General features: G+C 44.7%; 1 protein-coding gene across 1 annotated transcript in view; it reads left to right on the forward strand.

Annotated features, from left to right (window-relative positions):
- LOC138264485 (sodium- and chloride-dependent neutral and basic amino acid transporter B(0+)-like) overlaps window positions 1-23,479 on the forward strand; it is a 385,904-nt gene that overhangs the window by 93,384 nt on the left and 269,041 nt on the right. The window contains exon 3 of the mRNA XM_069212546.1: window positions 10,989-11,120. Coding sequence (XP_069068647.1) covers window positions 10,989-11,120 — 132 coding nt within the window. The remainder of the gene's footprint in view (window positions 1-10,988; window positions 11,121-23,479) is intronic.

Raw genomic sequence — 23,479 nt, forward strand, 5'->3', positions numbered from 1 at the left:
GTATGTCTTGACAAATAGCATGGCATACTCTGAGTGCTACACCTTGAGCTGGTTGATCTGGAGGGTCAGCTTATATCTTTGTAACAACGCTATTATAAGACCCTAGACAGTGCCCTCCTAGAGGAGGCCAGAGACAAGATAACACAGTATAATGAGGCAGCACACCATGAAGTTTGTTTTTTGGGAAATGAGGGGATGGTGAAACGCTATGGCAAGGGAGAATGTGCCTAGAAGACGATTGCTGCATTGTTGCAGAAACCCTGGGGCAGCAATTATATTGTAGAGCTCAGGGACGATGGGGGGATCATCGCGTGCTGGGACAGCTGAAGTTCAAAGAATTATGAAGAAATTTTACACCTCTGTATTACTCTCTGAATATCCTAGACTTTGAGTGGTACACTGAATATTTCAATATGATCAGCCTTCTATGGATGGAGGGCGGGCACAGGCAGTATCTGGACTCCCCATTCTCAGACGACAATGTCATTTGGGTAATATGAGGTCTCCCAAGTGACAAGGCACCGGGATTTGATGAGCTCACCGCAGCCTTTTGTAAAGAATATGCTGAGCTGTTGGCGCCGCATTTCTTAGACATGTTTGTGGAATTCCTAGAAGGTGGCACACTTCCTTCTTTGCTACGTAAGGCACTTATTACCACTGTCTTGAAGCCCAGGAAAGATCCTAGCCTTTGTGATTCCTACAGACCGCTATCATTAATAAATTTAGACAACAAGATTTTGGCGAAGCTGATTGCATCCAGACTTCATGCTCTGCTTCCTACCATTGTGCTACCGGACCAGTCGGAGTTTGTGCCTGGCCACTCTATCACGTACTACTTACATACCTACTTTGTGATGGCCCAGCCAGTGCACCCTGAGAGTTGAGCTGCAGTGATATTCTTAGATGCCACAAAGGCACTTGACTCCCTCGCACTGGCCCTTCTTGTTCGTGCGTTTAGCCCGTTTGGCCCTAGTCCCAGAATCATTAAATTGATCCAGCTGCTTTATTCTAATCTGACCACTAGATTGAGGATCAATGGTTATATCACTGAATCCTTCTCGATATCTAGGGGTACCCACCAAGGCTGTCCCCTCTCGTTACTGTTTTTTGCGGTGATGATGGAGTCTCTGGTGGTGTGCTTGCAACAGCATCATAAAAACCAGGGATTGGCATTTCAACAATGTCCCATTTCGGTATTGATGTACACTGATGACATTACCCTGTCTGTGCAGGACCTATACTTCAATTTAGACCCTAATATGCTAGAATTTATGTTTGGCCTGCTTTTATTTGTCACAATTAACTGGGCAAAATCTATGATCTTTCCACTGATGGATGCTACGACCCAACATGCTTCGGATTATCCACTTCACTGGGCAAGAGTGCCAGTGTGTTACCCGGGAGTTTGACTGTGTAGAGATGTGAATGATCTCTGGACCAAAAACTATGGCAGGGTGATCTCCTAGCTAGAGGACAAGATCAATGCCTGGTGCTCTCTCCCCCTCTCGCCTACGAGACGTATCGCGATCGCCAAGATGGTGGTCTTGCCTAAATTCCTAGATTTATTCATCAATATCCCCATTCCACTCGCATCCTGTTTTAGAAGGAGCCTGTGCTCGTTATTAATGTCTCTGGTCTGGGCTGGTAGGCATCCCCGGATCTCATGGGATATGCTAACCCAGCCCTTCGAACTGGGAGGACTGGCGGCTCCAGATTTGGAGCTATATTACAACTGCGCCAAAGCACACGTTGCTCACTTGTAGACCCATCCCATTCGTTACCTGCCACACACTGCCCCTGAGCAGGATTCCATTTGGCGGCGCAGACTTTCTAGGGTACTCTACTTTTCCCTACGTCAACCAAAACAGTTAATAACTAGAAAACAAAACTCAATAAAAACTGCACTCCAATGTATTAAAACAGATAAAATCTTCATCTTCCAATAAACACCAAAATGAAAAAAAATTAGATGTAGGGAATTGGACATATTCATTTTCAAAATTAGAGATGTTTCTAGAGTCAAAAAGTGCAAATTGCCAACCATGCGTACCTGATCATACTACAATGGATCAACGTCAAAAGTTGAGTCCGGCCACAATGGAGCACAGGTAGGATACAGAAGGCAAATTTGTTCTTGGTTTACCTTCTGATTTAGGGCCTCATTAGGAGTTTGGCGGTCAATTACCGTGGCTTTTGTCGTCCAACTACAAAATTACGACTTTGGTGGTCAGAACGCCAAAGGACCACTGTCCCTGCTGAGAACACAGGTCCAGCATGATGGCGGTTGGGCTTGCAACCAGCCATAGCATTGCTCTGATTACAACCCCTCTTTTTGCCAGTCTTTTGATGGCGAGGAGCCCACCATAAAAAGGTGGACAGAAATGAATTTCTGGGACCATGGGGGGCCTCAGCACTACCCATCACTATGCCATGGGCAGTGCAGGGGCCCTCCTGCCCAGCACCATTGAAATGTGCACTGTCTGCTTTGCAGACAGTGCGCATTGTGAGGGTGCTGGAGGGTTAGGACATTGGCCTCGGCTCCCTTAAGGGAGCCGAGGCTAATATCCCAACAGTGTTCCCGCCAATTCGCCTGGCGGGAACATTGTAATATGCTTGGGGGAACGTCACCCCTATGGTGGTGGCGTCCTTCCTATGAGTTTGGTGGTCCTGTGGTGGGACCGCCCAACCTGTAATGGGGCCCATAGTCTCTGATATGGAGGATGAAGAGTCTCAGTATGGCAGCAGGCTGTGGCTGAGATGAGTTGCAGGAGGCCAAATAGTCATAGGACAAAGTCACAGTGAAGCCTTTGACTTTTGACAAGAAAGCTGCAGGCAGCAGAAATTCAAATTTTTATGCCCAAGGAAGGTCCTTTGCCAGACAGATACTTTTGGAGCCTTCGCATTGTGAAGATTTCTACCTTTGGACTTAGAGCTCCGATTCCTCCAGTGGGGCATGGCTGCAAGATGTAGGCAAGCAGGGCTCCATGAGGCTGGACATCCTCTTTGTGATGTCCTGCTAAAATGGATTTGCTGCTGTGGAAAAACCTTACGCAGGAGCAACTTGAATTGTTGCCCGAGAGGAAGCACACCTTCGTCGGACTGACTTGGCAAACTGGCCCCAGTCTTCTGTCGGTTCTCCAGGCCAAACATCTATGAAAAATATTCTAAGTCCTAGCTTTTATGGTTAGGCAGAATGAGTACACTACTCTGACACTTATCCAAGTGCTCCAGAGCCTTAAGGACACCACTTCAAGGTCATTACTCATTCAAAAGGAAGGCACCAGGAGGGTTTAGGGCAGGTACAGGTGGTACTGGTCAGCTGGGCTCTTCAGGAATGTGGTCTTCTTGCAGCTTTTGCATTCCTTGTAGCTGTCAACATCAGGGCAGTGTGCGCTCTACGGGCGACAAGAATGCAAAAAACCAACAGTTTCAAGCTAACATAATTTATGCATTGTGATGATATGATGTTGTTTAACCTTTTGCATTGCAGAGTTTAATCTTAAAGACTTATGTTCAGCATGCATGTAAATACAGTTCACATGCTATGTACTGCTGCAGGTTTCCAGACTGTTTCAGGGTGTGGTCCCCTTCCAGGGCCTTCTAGAAGCTTTCCCTGCAGCATGTCTGGGTGTGGTTGTGGGCTGGGCCAAGACTCTATATAAGGGAACCAGCCCAGCTCCACGTGCTCACTATTCAGAGGTCCCGGTGCAGAGCAGCAGCAACTTCCTGAGCTCCTGTTTCCGTTGGCCTATTTTGACCTTCCAGGCCTCTGCTCTTCATTTTACATTGGTGATCCTTGATCAGGGCGGTAAGACGGAGTTTGGGCTGGGCCCCCAACCCCATTATCGAGGACACTCGATCTCTTGGGCGTAATTCTTGCATGATAAACAATTTTACTCTTGCGCGTGTGAATGTGCGCTTGGGCGTTTCGTGGCATTTGCATGCTGATACTAGAATCGGCAAGACGCGCAATTCTTTCTCCTTGCTTAATTCATGTTATTCATTGTGCGCTACCATTCTTTGATAGTTACATGGTGGCATTCGAATCGGCAAGACGCATGATTCTTTTCTAGTGCTTAATTCAAGTTATTCATTGTGCGCTACCATTCCTTGGCAGTTACATGGTGGCATTCGAATCGGCAAGACGTGCGATTCGTTTTCTTGTGTTTTAACCCTTGCTATTCATTGTGCGCTACTATTCATTGGCAGTCACATGGTGGCATTCGAATCGGTAAGACGCACAATTCTTTTCTTGTGCTCAATTAATGTTATTCATTGTGCGCTATCATTCCTTGACAGTTACATGGTGGCATTCGAATCGGCAAGACGCGAGATTCATTTTCTTGTGCTTTAACCTTTGATATTCATTGTGCGCTACCATTCCTTGGCAGTTACATGGTGGTACTCGAATCGGCAAGACGCGCGATTCATTTTTCTGTGTTTTGAAATCACGGTGTTCATTATGCGCTAAAATTCTAAGGCATTTACTTGGTAGTTTTCGAGTTCACAAGTCGCGTGATTTAGTACTCGAATCTACGTTGTGTTATTCATGGTGCACAATCCTTCTATGGTGTTTACTACCTATGTGAAAATCTGCAATGTGCGCAATTCATGTTCCGACAATTTGAGAGAACAAAAAAGGCCAGAGTTCTAGATGTAATGTTGTGTGTTCCTAATATGTTTTCTCAAAAATGATTCATATCATGGTTTAGAAATTATTCAGATTGTTTCCTGATTCTCATGCAAAGGAAAGTACTTGAATTTGAAAGTTTCATCTAACCTTTCTTGATTCCCTCACAGCTATCCAGTCATCTTGAAGCCTAGTCATTTTAAGTCTATTCTTAGGTTGTTCATGTTTTCAGAATGACGATGCTTAGAGTCATAACCTAGTACTGATTTCATGTGATGTAATTTTGATATTGTGTGTTTTAACTTTTTGCTTCCTACAGGTTTCCTTCCCAGCTGTTCCCTTCCTTATCCCCTTTTCCCCACTTGGACTCTCTTAGACTCTGTGACAAATCTAATCTGAGTATTGGAGCTGTCTTGTGGTGGAAGTGTTGGGAACGTGCACAGACCCTGAGGATCTGGTGACTCTGACAGAATAGTGAGCCCACAAATTATTATCCTCCTAGTTTGTGTATGTTCTCAGCATGGCCACACTGGACAAGCTAGTCAAGGCTATCACTCAGCTAAAAAGCAGAGGTTGTATCATCAAAAGATTTGGCAACTAGCCTAGCTGAGAGAGTGAGTCAGTTACAGGATAAGGTAGAGAAGAAGGAACAAAGTCCCACAGGTGTGTCTTGGCCAGGTACTTCTTCTCAGACTTCTGGATGTAATCCGACAAACATTTCCCTCAATGTTCCTTCAGCCATTCCTTTAGCTCCCCCAGAACGTTTCTCAGGTGACCCCTTGAAAGTGCAATCTTTCCTGGTTCAAGTGGAATTACACTTCACCTGCAGACCACATACTTTCCCCGATGCCCAGTCCAAAGTAGCTTTCTTGTTATCATATCTGTCTGGAGATGCAGCTACCTCGGCTATGCCTCTTGTGCGTAAAGATAGTCCCCTGTTGTACAACTGGAGACATTTTGTTTGAGAGTTTGAGCGAGTTTTTGATCGTAGAACTGTAACACTGTCAGCAGATCATGAATTATTAGACTTACACCAAGGGAATCAGGACTTAGTGTCATATTTAGCCAACTTTAATCGGCTGGTCGCTGAGACATCCTGGCCTGAAGAAAAGCAAGCAGCCTTGTTTTACAAGGGACTCAAAGAGGAGCTAAAAGATATCCTAGCTCAAATCAACCCGCAACCTACAGACTGTCAAGAATTGATAAATCTTGTCTTGAGGCTTGATCATCGTTTAACAAAACGAAAAGGAACGCGCAAAAAGACTGAAAAATATTTGTGGCGTGTTCACGATAATAGAGACTCAAGAACTCTGAAAGAAAGAACGCCAGAACCGAGGGAAATTGGAACCATCAGGAGACCTTTGACCAAAGATGAAAAGGACCTACGTAGAAAGAATGGCCAATGTCTCTATTGTGGGCGGAAGGGTCATTTTGACAAAGATTGTCCAATCAAACCAAAGAGCAAACGAGGTCCAGTTCAGAAGGTTGCAGTCAATGCACAAGTCGAGTCGGAAAACTAAAGCACCCAAGATGCAGACAAGGGTTGCTCTTGGGTGTCACCGTGGACCCTTCACAATCTAGACATCTCAAACTGGGAATAAGAGTTCAGGTTAAGAAAAAGACCTATCTCAAGAAGGCTCTAGTCGATTCTGGGGCTACCAGGAACTTTGTTGATGCCCAATTGGTTTGTGCATGGGGGATCCCATGTATTGAAAAGAAGACCGCAGAAATCATCCGGGCAGTCAGTGTAAAACTCTTGGCTGGAGGTCCGGTAACTCTTCAGACTGTCCCCTTGTCGGTGATTTGTGAGGCTAAGAATCAAAGAAAGAAACATAAAGAGAAACTCATCCTTGACGTGATCCATGCTCCCCAGTATGGGATTATCCTTGGCTTGCCATGGTTAACTCATCACAATCCAGAGATTAATTGGGCAGAACAAAAGGTCGTGTTATCATCTGCGCTTTGTAAAGAACAATGCCCCCAAAAGATTCAAGTATCAAAAGTTTGCAACTCTTACACAGCTACTGACGCGGAGAAAGAAGTTCAGTTGCCCAAACAGTATTCATCTTACGAAGATGTATTTGATGAGAAAGAAGCAGAGAACTTACCTCCTCATAGATCTTATGACTGTCAAATTGATCTAGTCCCAGCTGCAATACTTCCCAACTGTCGTGTAGATGCCCTGTCAGAACATGAAAATCAACACTTACGAAAATACCTAGATCAATTCTTGGAGAATGGTTTCATTCGCCCTTCTAAGTCTCCCGCAGCTTCTCCTTCGTTTTTTGTTCTGAAGGTGAATGGAGAACTTGGAGCTTGTATCGACGAAAGGGATTTGAACAAAGTCACCATCAAGAATAAATATCCTTTGCCCCTAATTCCGGTCTTACTGGAGCAAGTAAAGAAAGCAAAAATCTACACGAAGCTTGATCTTCGAGGTGCTTATCATTTGGTCAGAATGAGAGAGGGTGACGAATGGAAGCCAGCGTTCAAGGCAAGATATGGCCTTTTTGAATACACCGTCATGCCTTTTCTTCTGTGTAATGCTCCGGCAGCATTTCAATTTTTCTTGAATTACGTTCTTAGAGAGTACCTTGACATATTTGCCATAGTCTACATCGATGACATTTTGATCTACTCAGACAATGAAAATGAACATGTCCAACATGTCAAGAAAATTCTAGCAGCTCTTTGAAAGCACCATTTATATTGCAAACTAACCAAGTGGGAGTTTCATTTTACCACAGTTGAGTTTTTGGGGGTTATCCTTACCCCTCAAGGGTTTGTGATGGCTGAAAAGAAAGAAAAGGCTGTATCTGATTGGCCCATCCCAAAAACTGTTTGTGATGTACAATGTTTCCTGGGGTTTGCAAATTTTTACCGGAGATTCATAAATCATTTCTCCCAGACAGTGGCTCCAATCACTAAGTTATTAAGAAAGAAGGAGAAATTTGTATGGTCCCCAGAAGCTGACCAAGCCTTTTCAACTTTGAAAGAAGCTTTCTCCACTGCCCCAGTCTTGACTCATCCTGACGCGGATCGACCCTTCATAGTGGAAGCTGATGCTTCAGATGTGGCAATAGGAGCAGTCTTGTTGCAGCAAAACAAGGACACTGGTCAACTTCATCCTGTAGCTTACATGTCTCGGAAGTTGAATGAAGCCGAACGTAACTATGTCATTGTGAAAAAGAGCTTATGGCGATTCGTGATGCCTTTAAAGAATGGAGACATCATTTGTTGGGTGCCAAATACACTGTCACGGTATACACTGATCTGATCATCGTAATCTTCAATTCATGAGTTCCGCCAGACTTTTGACTCTTTGGCAATTACGCTGGATGCTGTTTTTTGCCGAATTTGATTTTGTGGTAACCTTCTGGCCTGGTAAAGATAATCGCAAAGTTGACGCCTTGTCCTGCCAAGAGTCTACCACGTTGCCTGCAGTTCAAACCTCCAGAGCTATCATTGCTCCTGACAAAGTCCTATGTTTCATAAAGACTGAAGATTGTGGTGAAAGTGTTGGGAATGTGCACAGACCCCGAGGATCTGATGACTCTGACAGTAGCTTAACAGGAGGCTAGCCATCTAGCCCTTGAAGTCCATTCTTCTACACTGGGTTCAAGTGGGAACAGGCCCAACCCCAATCCAGCCATGGGGTTCTCTCCACAGGTTACCATATGTGCAGTCCTCTTTTTTGAAGTCCTGTCTTCCTTAGGTCCAGCAGTGTTCTGAGGAGACTATCAAGGGGTGTCACCTTTATGGCTGGCACTAGCCTGTGGGTGGGGGTGACTCCCTGACCAATGAGAAAAAAGTTAAAAGGGCCAATCCTACCCATGGTGACATCACCTCCCAGGTGTTTGGCCCTATACTATCGCACTGCTCTGCCAAAATCCAACCTTACTTCCCTTCACCAGAGATCCAGACATACCCCTGAGGTGTGTCTAGGGAAATGAAAAACTTCCCTTGGAGACCAGTTATGGAACAGGTTCCCCCCACTGGCGTTGGTGCCACTCTGGCTACTTGGATAATGGCAAGGGCAGGTGAAAGTATGAGTTACATCTGCCTATCACAGGTGATGCCCATTTGAAGTTTGGGCAATTGGTGCACACATCAGCTAGGCCATCCTGTAAGGAGGTGGTCACACCTCCTCCCAGCCAAGGCCATTTTTTCCTTTCTTGGGAGCAATTCACACTTCACAGGAGGCAGACAGATGACAGTTGGGGAATCACTTTGAGAAGGCTACCAGAGGCTTTAGTCAGGAAAATGCCAACTTTCATAAAGTGACATTTTGCCAGTAACTTAGGATCAGATTAATTACTAATAATCAATTAGCATTTCTAACCAATTCAACACATTTTGAAGGGTCAAAGCACATGCTCAGGGACTTGGCTAGCAGGGTCCTAGTGCACAGGGATGACCGAGTTTTATTCTTCCAAAAGAGCACAAGTACAACCTATTGGAACAGAGCGGTGGGTCAATGTCACCAGCATCTCTTCTGCTCACCTTCACAGTGTCCTCCGCATATTCTACTAATATCCTTCATCACTTGCAATAAAATGGTACATCTCCAAAAATCTTTAAAGAAAAATACAACATTTATTTGATGGAAGAAATTATTGAGATGAGCTAGGAAGTGACTTCAACTGATGTAAGTAAGAGGGACTTTGCCTTTCTTGCTATATCAGTGGGTGGCTGTAGTACTTGTTAACAGCTACTATTAACCCACAGATCCTGGCTACTCATTCCTTAATGACTGGCTTTTTGAACACCACAAAGACAAAGTTAAGGAATTTTCCAGGTTCAGCATTTTCCACATACTTATAGATTTGCCACACAATCCAACAGCTGCATAATTTGGCCTTCTCCTGATGCTTAATTCTGGTGGCCCTTACTATAACTTGGAGCCCCGTCATGCACTGCTTATCACCTCACACATTACATCACTCATAGCATGTTAAATGACATCATTGCCCAACCCTCTGTTGGCAGCCATCCCGTCTGCTGCACATGGCCTGTGGCGGGGCCCGATGCCCATCTGTCTACGGCCAGTTTGAGATTTGACCAGTGACTGGCCCTGTACCCATCCATCCGTATCTGACCACCTCCTTTGCTGTGCACAGCCATTGGCCTATCTCTAACTTTTAATCCCTATATGCCCACTCAAAGCACCTTATCAAACACTAATTTCTCAAAAACAAGAGGATGAATTCAGGATCTGTGGTGCTTTTCGGAAGATTGTGAAATGAAGAGGCTGCAGTAATGAGAAGAAAAGTGCTTCTCCATCCAGGTGGAATGATAGATATGGTAGGGAAAAGCTGGCATCGCCCAGGATTCACCTTTTATCCTGACAAACTCCTTTAACTGCTGTTGTCTGCCTCCATTCTAAGTTAATTGAAACTATGGTGTAGGACATTAAACAAATAAAAACATTCAGTATTATAGAGTGCATGTAGTGTCTGCGAAGCAGAGGAAGAAGATAAAAGGGGCTGCGGACATCCTAAATAGATTCATAACCCCATGCTGCTTGGCCTTCAGAGCTATTAATTCTACTTTTACATCCTGTTGTTTGCATTTCATCTGCTGTTGTCCAAAAATGCAGAACAAGTAATACCTGCTAATGCCCGTGTGCAAAGGACAAAAGGCGTAAAGGTGCACAAGCTAATAAAGAAGCATTCACTGTCTTTTTTTACAAGTCTTGGAATCCCTAAACTCCAATGATCATTAATAATCAATAGGTAATTCACAGCCTCATTTATGAGGCCCATGGCACAGGGCGGCACAGCAAGTGCCTTGCTGCACCGCCCTGCACCACCGGGAAATGGCAGTAGTAATCCGAATCTACAAGATATGGCACATTTCTTTCCTTTCCCCCTGCACTGGCACACAAATTGCTGCCATGTGCCAGCAGAGGTACCCTTTCACTATGTTGCAAGGTTGCCTGCATTGTGGGGGATGATTGTTTTTGAGCAGGAAAGGACACTTTCCTGAACAAAAACAATCACAAGAGGTGTTTTCATCTTTCAATGTGTGCTGCAGCATTTTGGGAATAGCAATGGTCTTATTCTTTAGTGGATAGGTGTTGGTCATTCCCTAAACCCCGCCTTACTCCTCATTAACCCCTCCCATTTAGTAGTAAGCATTCCCCTTTTCCCACCCATTCTCCCTAGTACCTCCCACATTTACTATTAAGGAATAAACATATATGTAGGGCTGTGCATTGTGCAGTAATTAAGTATTATTATTATAGTGCTACTTTACGCAATACCAAAATGCAGTTTGTGAATTGGGCCTAGTGTGTCCATGTTCTGAATATAACACACAATTTGTTTACTATTCTTAACCTCTATTTTCTCCCCAGGTGCTTTTCTCATACCTTATGTAATCATGCTCGCCTTCGTTGGATTTCCATTGTTTTTCCTCGAATGCTCACTTGGGCAGTTTTCCAGCTCGGGAGCTATTGCAACATGGAAGGTTTTACCAATTTTCCAAGGTGAGTGTTACTAGATTGTAACTCATATTTTTAAAACTATCTGTCCTGTTTGTATTTATTATTATTGAAATTACTCTCTCAGGGATTCTAAAGCAGGCATACATGGCCTCTCACTTGCCAAAATCACTGAGGATATGACAAATAATGTACTATGATGACTTGAGAGTATGTATGTATACATATATTCATTAACAAAACAAAAGTTAAAGTGACGCTATAGTTAGGGTTTGAAATAACACCAACATTAATGTTTAGAACCAAACAAAAAACTGAAATCAACCTATTATAGTTTAGTGAGCTAACTGTAACTTTTGCCCCACCATGCACTGCTTATTACCTCACATCACTCATGACATGTTGAATGGCATCATTAATTATTAGAATTTGGGTTTCTGATTTACAGAGCTATACACCTTGGTCAAGCAGGAACGACAAACCTAGCCAGGGTAGGTCACAACCACCCCCAAAATTAACCTGTGCTCCCCCTGGGGGTAGCTTAGCACAGAGCAGTCAGACTTAACTTAAGAGGCAATGTGTTAGGTATTTGTGCAACACTTCAGACAGTAAAACAGCGAAAACACCATACAAAAAGACATTGTTAGAAAACAGAGCATAATTTAATAAATAAAACAAGACCAAAATGACAGAAATCCAATAAGTAGAACTTGAGATATTATTTTGTAAAGAATAAACTGTGAAACAGCGTTTAGAAACAAGAAGTGCCACCCGGGAATATCTGGTTGCTCCGGATCATGACAAGGTCAAAAGTTCAGGCCAAACGTGATTGAGTGTGGGCTGGCTACAGGGACTCGCTGAGGCCCACTAAACATAATTACCTTAAGCATGGCTGTGTAGATGTTGAAGATGCAGGGAGCAGACTGAAGCAATGCATTACTGTTGACCTCCTCAGTGAAGGCGATGCATCGATCTTTTTCAGGCAGTAGTGAAGATGCATCGATTTCCTCCATGAAGCAGCGGCGATGCATTAGGTCTGAGATATGGCAGTTCTGACAGTGATGCACACTGGGGAGGCAATGCATTGACTTCGATCCACGTAATAGGGCTGATACACCGGTTTAGATGAAAGCAACAGGGGTGATGATCCGGTTCCAATCAGCATTGCAGCAGGGATGTGTTTGTTTATACTGGGGAAGCACTTTATACCCACTTAACAGGGCCCAGGACTGGAATGGAACCACTTGACAGGGCAAGACTCACAGAAGGCAAAGTCCAGGTGCTGTAGCAGGTGAGTTGTATCTCTTTTGTGTCCCTGAGACTCCCGAAAATAAGAGGCAAGCAGGCAATCCCTTGGAGTCTCTTTGGTTCTGGTTTGGAGGGATGCAGCTCCAGTCCTTTTTACTCATAGACAAGAAGGGTAACATGCAGCAGGTCAGCACAACAGAGCAGGAGTCCAGCAGTCCATCAGAGTGGCAGTCCTTTCAGCACAGCAGTTCTTCTTCCTCGCAGAGTATCCACAGGTCCAAAAGTGTACTGAGTTGGTGGTGTCTGAGGTCCAGTACTTATGCACAGTTGTGACTTTGAAGTGGGAGAGACTTCAAAGAGATGCCTTTGAAGTGCAAAGAAACCCTGCTCTTCCTTCCCTGCCACCAGTTTCACAACAGGGAGATATATAGTATTTTGTGTGGGGAGAGGACACAGCCTATTTAGGTGTGTCAACCCCTCCCTCCCATCCTGGCCAGGATGGCCAAACAGGATGTGGACAGCCTATCAGTCACACCTAAGCTCCCTTTGTGTGTAGCTGTCAAAAAGGAATTCACAAAGTCCAGCTCTCACCTAACCCAGACCTGAATTCAGAGACAGGCAGAAGGTGCCAAATGACTAAAGCAAGAAAATTACAACTTTCTAATAGTGCCATTTTCAGAAAACTTCATAAAATGTTCAGATTTTAAATGATTCCGGAGACACCAAAGTTGAGGTTTCCATCCCTTTCCAATAGGAAATTACAGTTAAAGGATGTAGTAGGATAATTCCAATGTTATCCCATGAGAGAGACAGGTCTTGCAGTAGTGAAAAATGGATTTAAGGGTTTTTCACTACTATGGCATGTAAAACATAAGAGAACATGTCCTATGTTTTACATACATTGCGCCCTGTGCTTGGGCTGTCCAGGGCCTACATTAGGGGTTACTTACAAGTATTAAAAAGGAAGGAATGGGTCTGGTAGGAGGGTTTACTTTCTAGGTGGACATGGCAGTTTAAAACTGCACACACAAGCTGTGCAATGGCAGGTCTGAGACAGGTATTAAGTGCTACTGAAGTGGGTGGCACAATCTGTGTTCCAGGCCCAATAGTAGGATTTAATTTACACACCAGGGGCTCAGGTAGCGCACTTCACTAGGGACACTAGTAAATTAAATATGCCAATTGTGATAAGCCAATGTTACTGTGTTTTAAGCAGGGAGCACATGCACTTGAGTACTGGGTAGCAGTGGTAAAGTGGCAGGAGTCATAAAGCCAGCAAAAGAGAGGTCAGCATAACAGGTGTTCTGATGGCAAAAGTCAGAAAAAAACATGCCAAGGTCGCCAGGTATAACACTGATGACATCCCTGATAACACCATAGTCATATATAGCATAGAGTTACTGTGTGAGTATGTGTGGGCTCATAGCACGGAAATGCCATTAAGTCAAGGAGGCAAGTGTGGTTGCGCATGGTAAAGGCCATTTACAGGTCAGGTTTGTGTGCACTTAGTGTTCCAGGTTAAAAAAAGGTAAAGGCTGAGCTCACCTGATAAAGGTTGCAGTGCTATATTTTAAGGTAGGTTTTGACTTAAACCCAAAGGCTGTTACAACAAAATGTGTGAGAAAGTGTAGGAAATCTACCTTTTCTGAGTAGTCACCCCAGATTTTTCACCTTTTTTTAGCCTTATTTTTGCAGGCTTCAAAACTCTGTGTACTTCACCCCTGAAAACCAGGAGGAACGTGTCTGTGCTCACCCATTAAACATGATTAAGTTGGCTTATTCCTGACTGGCACATTTAACTTGGCTGTAAGACCCAGGTATATGGTGTAGAAAAATAACTCAGAGCCTGTTAAATAAAGCTTGTGAACCGTATCACATATTGTGCTGTACACTACATTGGCACTGAAAACATGACTACAGGGTTACCATGTTTAGCTTGACTACTGGAGTGTAAAACCTGCAGTGTGACCTGTCAATATAACCTTTTTTGATGCATAAAGATCTCAATTTTTATGGTCTGGTTTCACAGACGGCTGTCACCAGACAATTATGTGATCATCACTACAGCGGGACTTTGGCTCCGCTCACATGTTGAGAACCAGGAACACATGTTTTGATTGGGCAGAAGTAGTGTGCTTCCACAAAAAAATGCTTGCCCTCTACCAGCTGTGATTATTTTGTTTATTTATCCAGCTACTAAGGCTTGAATGTTCCGGGGGACATAAATGACACTGGAATGCTGTTAAAGTGCCTTAGAGAATTCTCTTGCAGCAGCACAAAGATGGCAGTCATTGACCTACATGGCTTTTTAGGTCTGACTTGACAGTGCAACTGTCACCTGACCTTTTAACCTGCACTAATATTGTTCTACAGTTCTTTGCTTCCACACAAATACACATATTCCCACACTATTTAATGGTATGCTTTACATTGCTATGGAACATACATTTAAAGCCAGACCTATAAGCATTCCCCATGCTTATATATAATAGTAAGATGTCCTTATGTAGGCCTTTTAGTCCACAAGGCAGGGTGTGCCTTGTGCATTCCATTTAAACGTGCGACATATAGAAAATTTATGTTACCCTGTCCCTACATAAACAAACCCAAAACACTATTTTCATGGTGGCTAGCCTATCTGTCCTATATGAAAAGACTGCATATTAGAATAATATTGCTTTAGCTCTGGTCGAGACAACCTAGAAAATAATTAAACTACTATTTTTAATAGTTATTAAAAGTCTAATTCAATTGTGTAGTTGGATTTTTAATAAATATTAGTGAGGTTGAAATTCCCAAAAGCAATGCTAATTCTTGCTGTGGTTTTTTATGCTTGTCTATACCCAAACTTGGATGACTTGCTGCAGGTGGTCTTATAGTACTCTAATGTACGTACTGCCTCTTTTCTTAGAGGCACAACTAAGAACGGATTACAGGTGATGGGCATTTGGTTAGCAGATTATGGACTAATGTGCCTGAATGACCATTTTGAGAAGGATATTCCAGCTGTCCAAACTTTTTGTTTGGCTATCATGGCTGCCTGATTGACTATGTATCTGATCCAACATGGCAGTTTGGGTACTATTTGGATTTTAAGGTAAAGAGTTTCCAGGGAAGTGACCACTGGGTTCTCCCTGCCACTTTATGCTTTGAGAAATTGCAAAGGCTGATAGGGTTTTACTCATGGGCATAAGCCTTTCACGAAGACTCACAACAAGCTTGGATCTGCCTTACCTATGCCATTTGGCTGTGTACCAAGTGTTGGGGGACTGTGTTCATGCATCAGCTGAGTCTATTCACAATAAAATTGTTTGGAAAAGTATGGTTTTAGACATTGTGTTATTTTGTTTAAGTATGTCTTTAAATAACCATATGGCGTGAAGGAAAGGCCTGGATAGAAATGTAGGGTGGTTTAACTCTACCAACTCAATACTGTGTCCAGTTGTGGATTTGGTCTGTGCTTGGTTCTCACCCAAAGAGATCAAGTTTACAATTGATCACCTTAACTTAACTAGGGCAACAGGGCCTGACAACATTCCTACAGTTCTGGTTAAGGTAAACAGTGACTGCTGGGCAAGGGTCTATGAGCACTTAGTCAGCTGGGTAGCGACAATGGGGTCCACCCACCTTCACGCAGAGTCTCTCTAGTGAAGCCTATTTTTTTAAAAAAGGCAGTGGTAATCGCCTCTCAAACTATAGGTTGATAAGCGTACTAGACATTTCTGAGAATGGTTTTTTCAAGTCTCCTACTCTCTCATCTCAAGGAATGCACTCAGGGAAATAAGACAATCCATATTGAGCAGGAGGGGTTTCCTGAGTGCTAGAACATTGCTTTGCATTACATGTCATTATTAATCAAAATGTGACAGTAAATAAAACAATTTTGTTGCTGTTTTGTAGACTTTTGTGCAGCCTTCAACACAGTTTAATAGGAGATTACTGTGGGAAAAGCACATTGCTTGGAAAATACCAAGTTAGCTTTTCTGTCTGATACAGGAATTGCATAATAATAATTGGGCACAGGTTGAGCTGATGGCTCTGGCCGTCTGTCCAGGAGGATTCCAATTTGCAATGGTCAAAGCAGGGGTGTTTTGGCCCAGACCTTATTTAGAATTTTTCTGGCTGATTAACCTTCAGATTTTTAAATTATGCAATTCCTTCTCTCCAAATATGAGGCTTTGCATATCCCGTGCTAACGATAGGCAGATACTCTAATTTTGCTTGATTATACCCCTCTGGGTGTACAAAGGAAATTAAGGTTTATAGTATAACCAACTCCCAGAAAATAAGTATGGAGAAATCAAAGATAATGGTGCTTGGGAAAAGGATATCCACATTTCTATGGGTCTTGAACTCAACCCCATTAAAAGTGGTGGATTTGTACAAATATCTGGGACTGATAGTCAATAGAAATCTAATGTTGCCATATGAACGGTGTAGGATCCAGAGCTCTGTTACAATCCAAGTGTTTGACTAAGTTTAATCACATGTATGGGGGCCTGTCCTTAGCTCCCCCCCATGAAAGTTTATGAATTAAAAATCCAGCCTCACATCCTGTACAGTGCAGATTCTTGTGCATGACTCACCTTCCAAACTGGGATTTGTTAAAAAGCACGGTGCTTAAGAGCCTATTTAGTCTGCCCCCGGGTGCAATTGTTCAGGGTATAAAGGGAGAATTTGGGGCCTCATTATGAGACTGGCGGTCACAGGACTGCCAGACTCACTGTGGATGTCGGACAGCTGTACTTCCGGTGGTCTGACCACCAAATTACCGCCCTGGGGGTCGGACCGCCAGGGGATCTCAGTCACCACCAGGACCATGGTCCCCAATACAGTGACAGTGGTCGGAGTCGTGCTTAGCCATGGCAGCGCTGAGTTCTGCACCGCCATGGTGATCACAAGTCCTATTTCTGCCAGCCTTTTTATTACGGTAACCCTGCCATGAAAATGCTGGCAGAAAGGTAGTGCTGGGGGGGACAGTGGCCCCCTGCACTGTCCACAACTATGTCATGGGCAGTGCAGGCACCCCCTTGCTCAGCACCCTCGGAATGCACACTGTCATGGAGAAATAATCACATAAAAAAAAATTGTCTACAAAATGCAAGGTAAAATAATAACAATCTTTTGAAATGAAAACTGGAATATTTGCAAGCAATCAAATTTTTCACATCCAGTTGCAATTTGTTTTGCAGAACATCAAGATCAAAGCAAGTACTTATTTTGCCATGGAGCATGACAGAAGCACCCCTCTAGAGAGGGCATATTAAATTAGATTGACCACAATTACACATCCTTTTGTGGAAACATTTGGAATGCCTTTGTAAATTACATTTGAAGAGGAATTATACGGCTGAGTTAGAGTTTAGCACACCAGCTACTCCACCATTGACATGGTGGAATACCCTTTCTGCCAAACTGACGGTGGACCCATTATATTAAGAGTCGGTTGACTATCATGTTTCTGCCAGGGTTCCCTTGCAGGCTCTGCCAGTGGACACCTTACACCAACGGCCCGATGGAGTTGGAACTATCACTGTAAATACATCAAACTGCCCACCCTATTTCAAATGGATAGTCTAATGTACTTTACTTTCTCCTCTTGAGGACCCGAAAAGTCTAGCAGTCACAAACAGAAAAAACAAAAAATGAACCCCCACACCCTGTGAGGAAAATCCTGTATTCCCTGCACCTGTTCTCCACCTGCCTTTTTATGGCAGTGCTGCTTTGGTGGATTGGAATCTCTGCCACTGCCAGGCCGCCAGGATCCTGGATCCTGGAGTTGCAGGCAGTTCCCTGCTGTTCTTACCACCAAGGTTTTAATGTGGCAGTTGGACCACTGCCACCACCAGTGTGGTGGTCTGAAGACAGCCACACTCATAATCAGGCTGGATGTCTCATCAGCTAGTGCTTCCCTTAGGCAAACGGTTCCTTAACTTTGTTTGTGACTCTCATCTACTTCTCATATTCAACTAGATCCTTAACCATAAAGAAATGAGACTATTTAAGGGCCCGATTTCAACATTGGCGATCTGAGGACTGGCAATGCCCTGGTGGATGTCGGACAACTGCAATTGTGGAGGTCCAACCACCACACTACGAGGTTGGCAGGCAGAATCGCAAACCTTCTGCTGTCCCTGCCAGGATCTTAGATCCTGATGGGCTGACAGCGGTGCAGGGTGCAATCAGCCAGGGCAGTGCTGAAGTCAGTGCTGCCCTGCTAACTACAACCTTGATCAACTTTTTCATGGTCGTTTCACCAAAGGCTGGCGGGGAGAACAAGTGCAGGGGGTTGCAGGGGGTGCCCTTGCACTGCCCATGCCCACGTTATGCAGACAGTGTGCATTTTGAGGGTGCTGGTGCCCCCTGCATTCAGCAGTATTTTCCTCCAGCACTATAATGAGCCGGCGACAATGCTGCGCCACTTCCCCGCTGGGCTGACTGGCGGAAACTTTGGTTTCCTCCAGTCAGCCCAGCGGGAAAGTCTTAATGGGGCTGGCGGGCAGGTCCCACCCTGATGGGAGTTTGGCCTACGGGTGTTCCCCCGTCCACCAAACTCATAATAGGGCCGTAAGCTGCCAATGCTTTCTTGAATTTTAGTTTTAACTTCCCTAATTTTACTTATTTCAGTAGTTCAGAAGAGGCAATGCCACCACATTATTTTATTTTGTGTGTTACTTATAGAGGAAACTTAACCATAAGTTTACATTTCTAATACTGATGTGTATTCTGTACATTGTGATGTCTCGAAGTGTGAAACACTGGTGGGTCTCTACATAGTTGAATGTAAGTGATTATCAACAACAACCATGTGCCTATCTCCAAGCTGTTGTTCATACCCACTGCTTAGTCAAGGGGCATACTCATGTGTATGAAAAAAACCATTACATTGGACATCATGCAAACCTTATATTAAATTAAAATTTTAATATTTTCAAAGGATTCAGATTTGGTGGCATACTCTACCAGTAATATTAAGAGGAGATGTAGTGTACCAGCACCAATATTTCATTCACCTGTTGGAGGTGGAACCACTGATGAATACCTGATTCCTCATGCAGATACATGTGTAAGGAAACTATTAAGAGTTCCTGCCTGTCCATTGACATGCAGGAGTCTGTTTGGACAAAGTAATGAAAAAATATTGTGATCCAAAAATATTGTATCAAGAATATCGAGATGTCAACAGTATCGTCAGCAGGAATATCGAAGGTGAGAATATTGATTTAAGTGTTGTTTTTAATACTGTTGTAAAAAATATTGATTGTAACATATTGTATGTAATATCATTTGTAAAAATTAATTTGTATAGAATGTATTTTGGTATTTTTGACTATATTTCTATCATTTTTTTATTTGTGTTTTTAGTAAGCTATGTTATTAATTATGAAACTGTTTGCAAAAAATCTTTTTAGTTGTATTAATGTCTAAATATAAAGGATTCATATTTTTCTTAGTAGCAGGATATTGGGTTTTTAGGGAATAAGTGTGGGGAGATTTTTGAGCAATGGATATTTTAATGTAAATTAACTTAATGATATGCAAATTAATGTTGTAAGAAATGTAAATTTATTTTGTTATGTTAATAGTTTGTATCAATAATAGTTTATCATAAATTAGAATATTTATTAATTGTATTATGTTAAAAAATAATGTTATTGTAAATATTAAAATGAATATTTAAATTACAAAAAATGCAAAAAATAAAAATATATAAAAGTTTGATTAAATAGAGTAAAATATCTCTTACTTTGTCACAATAAAAACTTTTAATTTTATAATTTTTGTAAAATGAATATCAAATTAAAATATGATTACTTTTTACTGTTGAAAATCGACAATGTAAAAATATTTTGTTTACATTGATTTAAAACTTTTTTGAAGTATTTTGTAAGTAAATTATGCAAATTTAATTTAGATGTTTATATGAAACATTTATAATATAGAAATGTATATTTTGTTGTATATTTATATTTTATTGGTTAATAAATTAAATAACAAAATATATGTTTAATATTTGAATATGTTGTGTTTTTGGGACTATGGCCTTCATTACAACCCTGGCGGTCGGTGATAAAGTGGCAGTAATACCACCAACAGGCTGGCAGTAACTATCACCAAATTATGACCATGGCTGAAAGATCTCAGATAGACAGCCACTTTACCACACCGACCGCCAGTGCGACAGCCACTTTACCACACCGACCGCCAGTGCGGAAACAACAGCTGCCACGGCGGTAGCCGCCTCCAGCCAAGCGGAAGTCAATGTTCCGCCCACCATATTATGGCCCCTGAACCTGCTACCGTTTCCGGGGCGGTACCAACAACATCAAAGGCCTGGTGGAAATAGACCTCAGAAGGGAAAGGGCTCACCTTTGGAGACACAGGGAAGAACCACAATGCCATGGAGCCTGAGCTGCAAATATTTCTCATGATATTGTACGTCCTACTCCACCACGAACACCAACGACGGCGAAGACGACCACAGTGAGTACAGCCGCCTAGCACACAAGGGAGGGGGGAGGAAAAACAGAGTGGCACACACACGCACAACACACACCCCCACCCCCAACACCATACACACAATCAGATGCAGTAAGACAACATATTTGTCTCCTGCACCAACACGGAGAGAAGACTGCAGGGGCATCATTTGGAAAATGGGCAGGCACCTCAGGGGGACAGGGAACGGGGAGGCACCTCAGCCGGCAGATGGAAAAAATCCACTGGTACTGGAGGGGGTAACATACCCTGTGCTTGGTCCTGGGGAGTGCAAGGCTACAGTCTCTCAAGTGAGTGACTTGCCCACTTGTTCTGGAGGGGGCTTTGTGCCCTGTGCTTCTGATCCTGGGGAGGCTGGGGTGAGTGGGTGGCATACCCACTGGTTCTGGAGGGGGCATCGTGCCCTGTGGTTCTGATCTTGGGAAGGCTGGGGTGAGTGGGTGACTTGCCCACTGGTTCCAGAGGGGGCATTGTGCCTTGTGCTACTGATCTTGTGGAGGCTGGGGTGAGTGGGTGACTTACCCTCTGGTTCTGGAGGGGGCATCGTGACCTGTGCTTCTGATCCTGAGGAGGCTGGGGTGAGTGGGTGACTTGCCCACTGGTTCTGGAGGGAGCATCGTGCCCTGTGCCACTGATCCTAGGGAGTGCAAGGTCACAGTCTCTCAGGTGGGTGTCATACCCACAGGATTTGCAGGGGGCAGGCCACACAACAGCCGATGGAGGCAGGACTACAGACTGTCCGCGGGAGGTGATGGTTGCCCAGTGGTGGTAGTGGTGCTGCTGCAGCTGCAGGTGGGGGGAGGCTCCAGCCCATCCTCTGCAGCCTCGGATGGCTGCCCTCTGGTGGTGGTGCTGCTGCAGGTGGCAGTTGTGGGGGGAAGCTCCTGCCCATCCCCTGCAACCTCGGACGGCTGTCCACTGCTGGTGGTGGTGCTGCTGCTGCTGGTGGCAGTTGTGGGGGGAAGCTCCAGCCCATCCCCTGCAGCCTCGGACGGCTGCACAACCATGGTCGGTGGTGGGAGCTCCAAATGAGTCCCAGCACTGGGCCCCTTTTCCTTCTTGCCTGCTGGTCCAGGCCCCTTGCCCTTCCTGGCAGCAGCTGGGGATTGCTCCTTGATCTTCTTTGCAGCACTTGGGGCAGGCTCCTTGCCCTTCCTGTCAGCACTTGGTGCAGGCTCCTTGCCCTGTCGGGCAGCACCTGGGGATAGCATCCCTTCCTTGAGGCTGCCTGGTGCCCTGGATCCTTTACCACCATGAATGGCTATGGACACTACTGTGCCCGTGGACTGGGTGGCTGAGGTGCTTGCCTGGGTTTTTGCCACCCTGGCCAGACGTGAAGGTTGGGGGAGAGGTGTAGGGAAGAGGTAAATGGGGGAGAGGAAAAGCTTCTTAGGGACACTGGGGCAGGAAGAGGGAGAAGGTCTGGGAGTGGAGGAAGAGGAAGTGGTTGTAGGAGGTGTCTGTCTGCTGTGTTTGGGTGCAGGTGCATGGGCTGGATGCTGTTGTGAGGTGGATTGCTGTTGGGTGTCTGAGTGCTTGCGTTTGTGTACCTTGGGAGGAGGGGACAGACACAGTGGGAGAGGACATAGGGGACGTGTGCATGGCTGTTGTGGAGGTGTCTGCCCGTGAAATGTGTGTTCTGCTAGGTGTGGTGGTGATGCTGGTAGTGGATGATGGTGTAGTGCATGCAGGTGTGAGTGTAGACGCAACTGGGAGAGAGATGGAGGAGGAGGAGGACGGGGACACAGTGGAGGCAGTGGATGTTGGTATGTCTGCATCTGGATGGTGTTTATGTGAGTGCCATTGGGATGATGTGTGGTGTTTGTGTTTGCCATGTCCACTCTTGTGTGCTGTCCTGTGTGCACGCTCATCTGCCTGTGTGCTTGGGATAGGTTGGCATTGAGGGGAATGGGATTGGGAAGAAGAAGTTGGAGGGGGGACAGTGGAAACAGGGACAATGGCTGCATCAGAGAGGAGGCCAGAGCCTGGATTGATCTCTGTTGGGCCGCCAAGCCAGTGTGAATGCCCTGCAGGAATGCATTTGTTGGTTGCATTTGGGCTGCCAGCCCCTGGAGGCATTCACAATGGTTGACTGCCCGACAGAGATTGATCTCAGGAGGTCAATAGCCTCCTCACTCAGGACAGCAAGGCTAACTGGGGCAGGGCCTGAGGTGCCTGGGGCGAAGGAGATACCCACCCTCCTGGGTGAGAGGGCATGGGCAACTCAATGAGGGGCAGCTGGGAGGGCAGTGCCGGTACGGCTGGTGGTGGATGTACCTGTTGCTGGGGTGGTCGCCCTCCATCCCACTGATGCCCACACTGTTGGTGGACTCCTGGGTCCTGTGGGATGCAGCTCCCTCTGTCGCTGGTACCACTGCTCCTCCACCAGATGATGCTAATGCACATAAGGATGACAAACAAAAAGGGGTGGAGAGACAAAGGATACACATGGTCAATGGCTGCACCAACACCACCTCTGGTGTACATACCACACTCACACACATGGAACAGGCCTACTCACTATGCAATTCACTACCAGTACCTATGCTAGCCACCAGTGCATTGGGAGGGATACATCCCGCCAATTGCAGCATACCTGGGACTTACACAGCCCTACCCAGTAGAGGATGTCTCAATGCTAGGTAGAAGGAATATCA

This window comes from Pleurodeles waltl, chromosome 2_1, assembly GCF_031143425.1.
Source record: "Pleurodeles waltl isolate 20211129_DDA chromosome 2_1, aPleWal1.hap1.20221129, whole genome shotgun sequence".
Taxonomy (NCBI): domain Eukaryota; kingdom Metazoa; phylum Chordata; class Amphibia; order Caudata; family Salamandridae; genus Pleurodeles; species Pleurodeles waltl.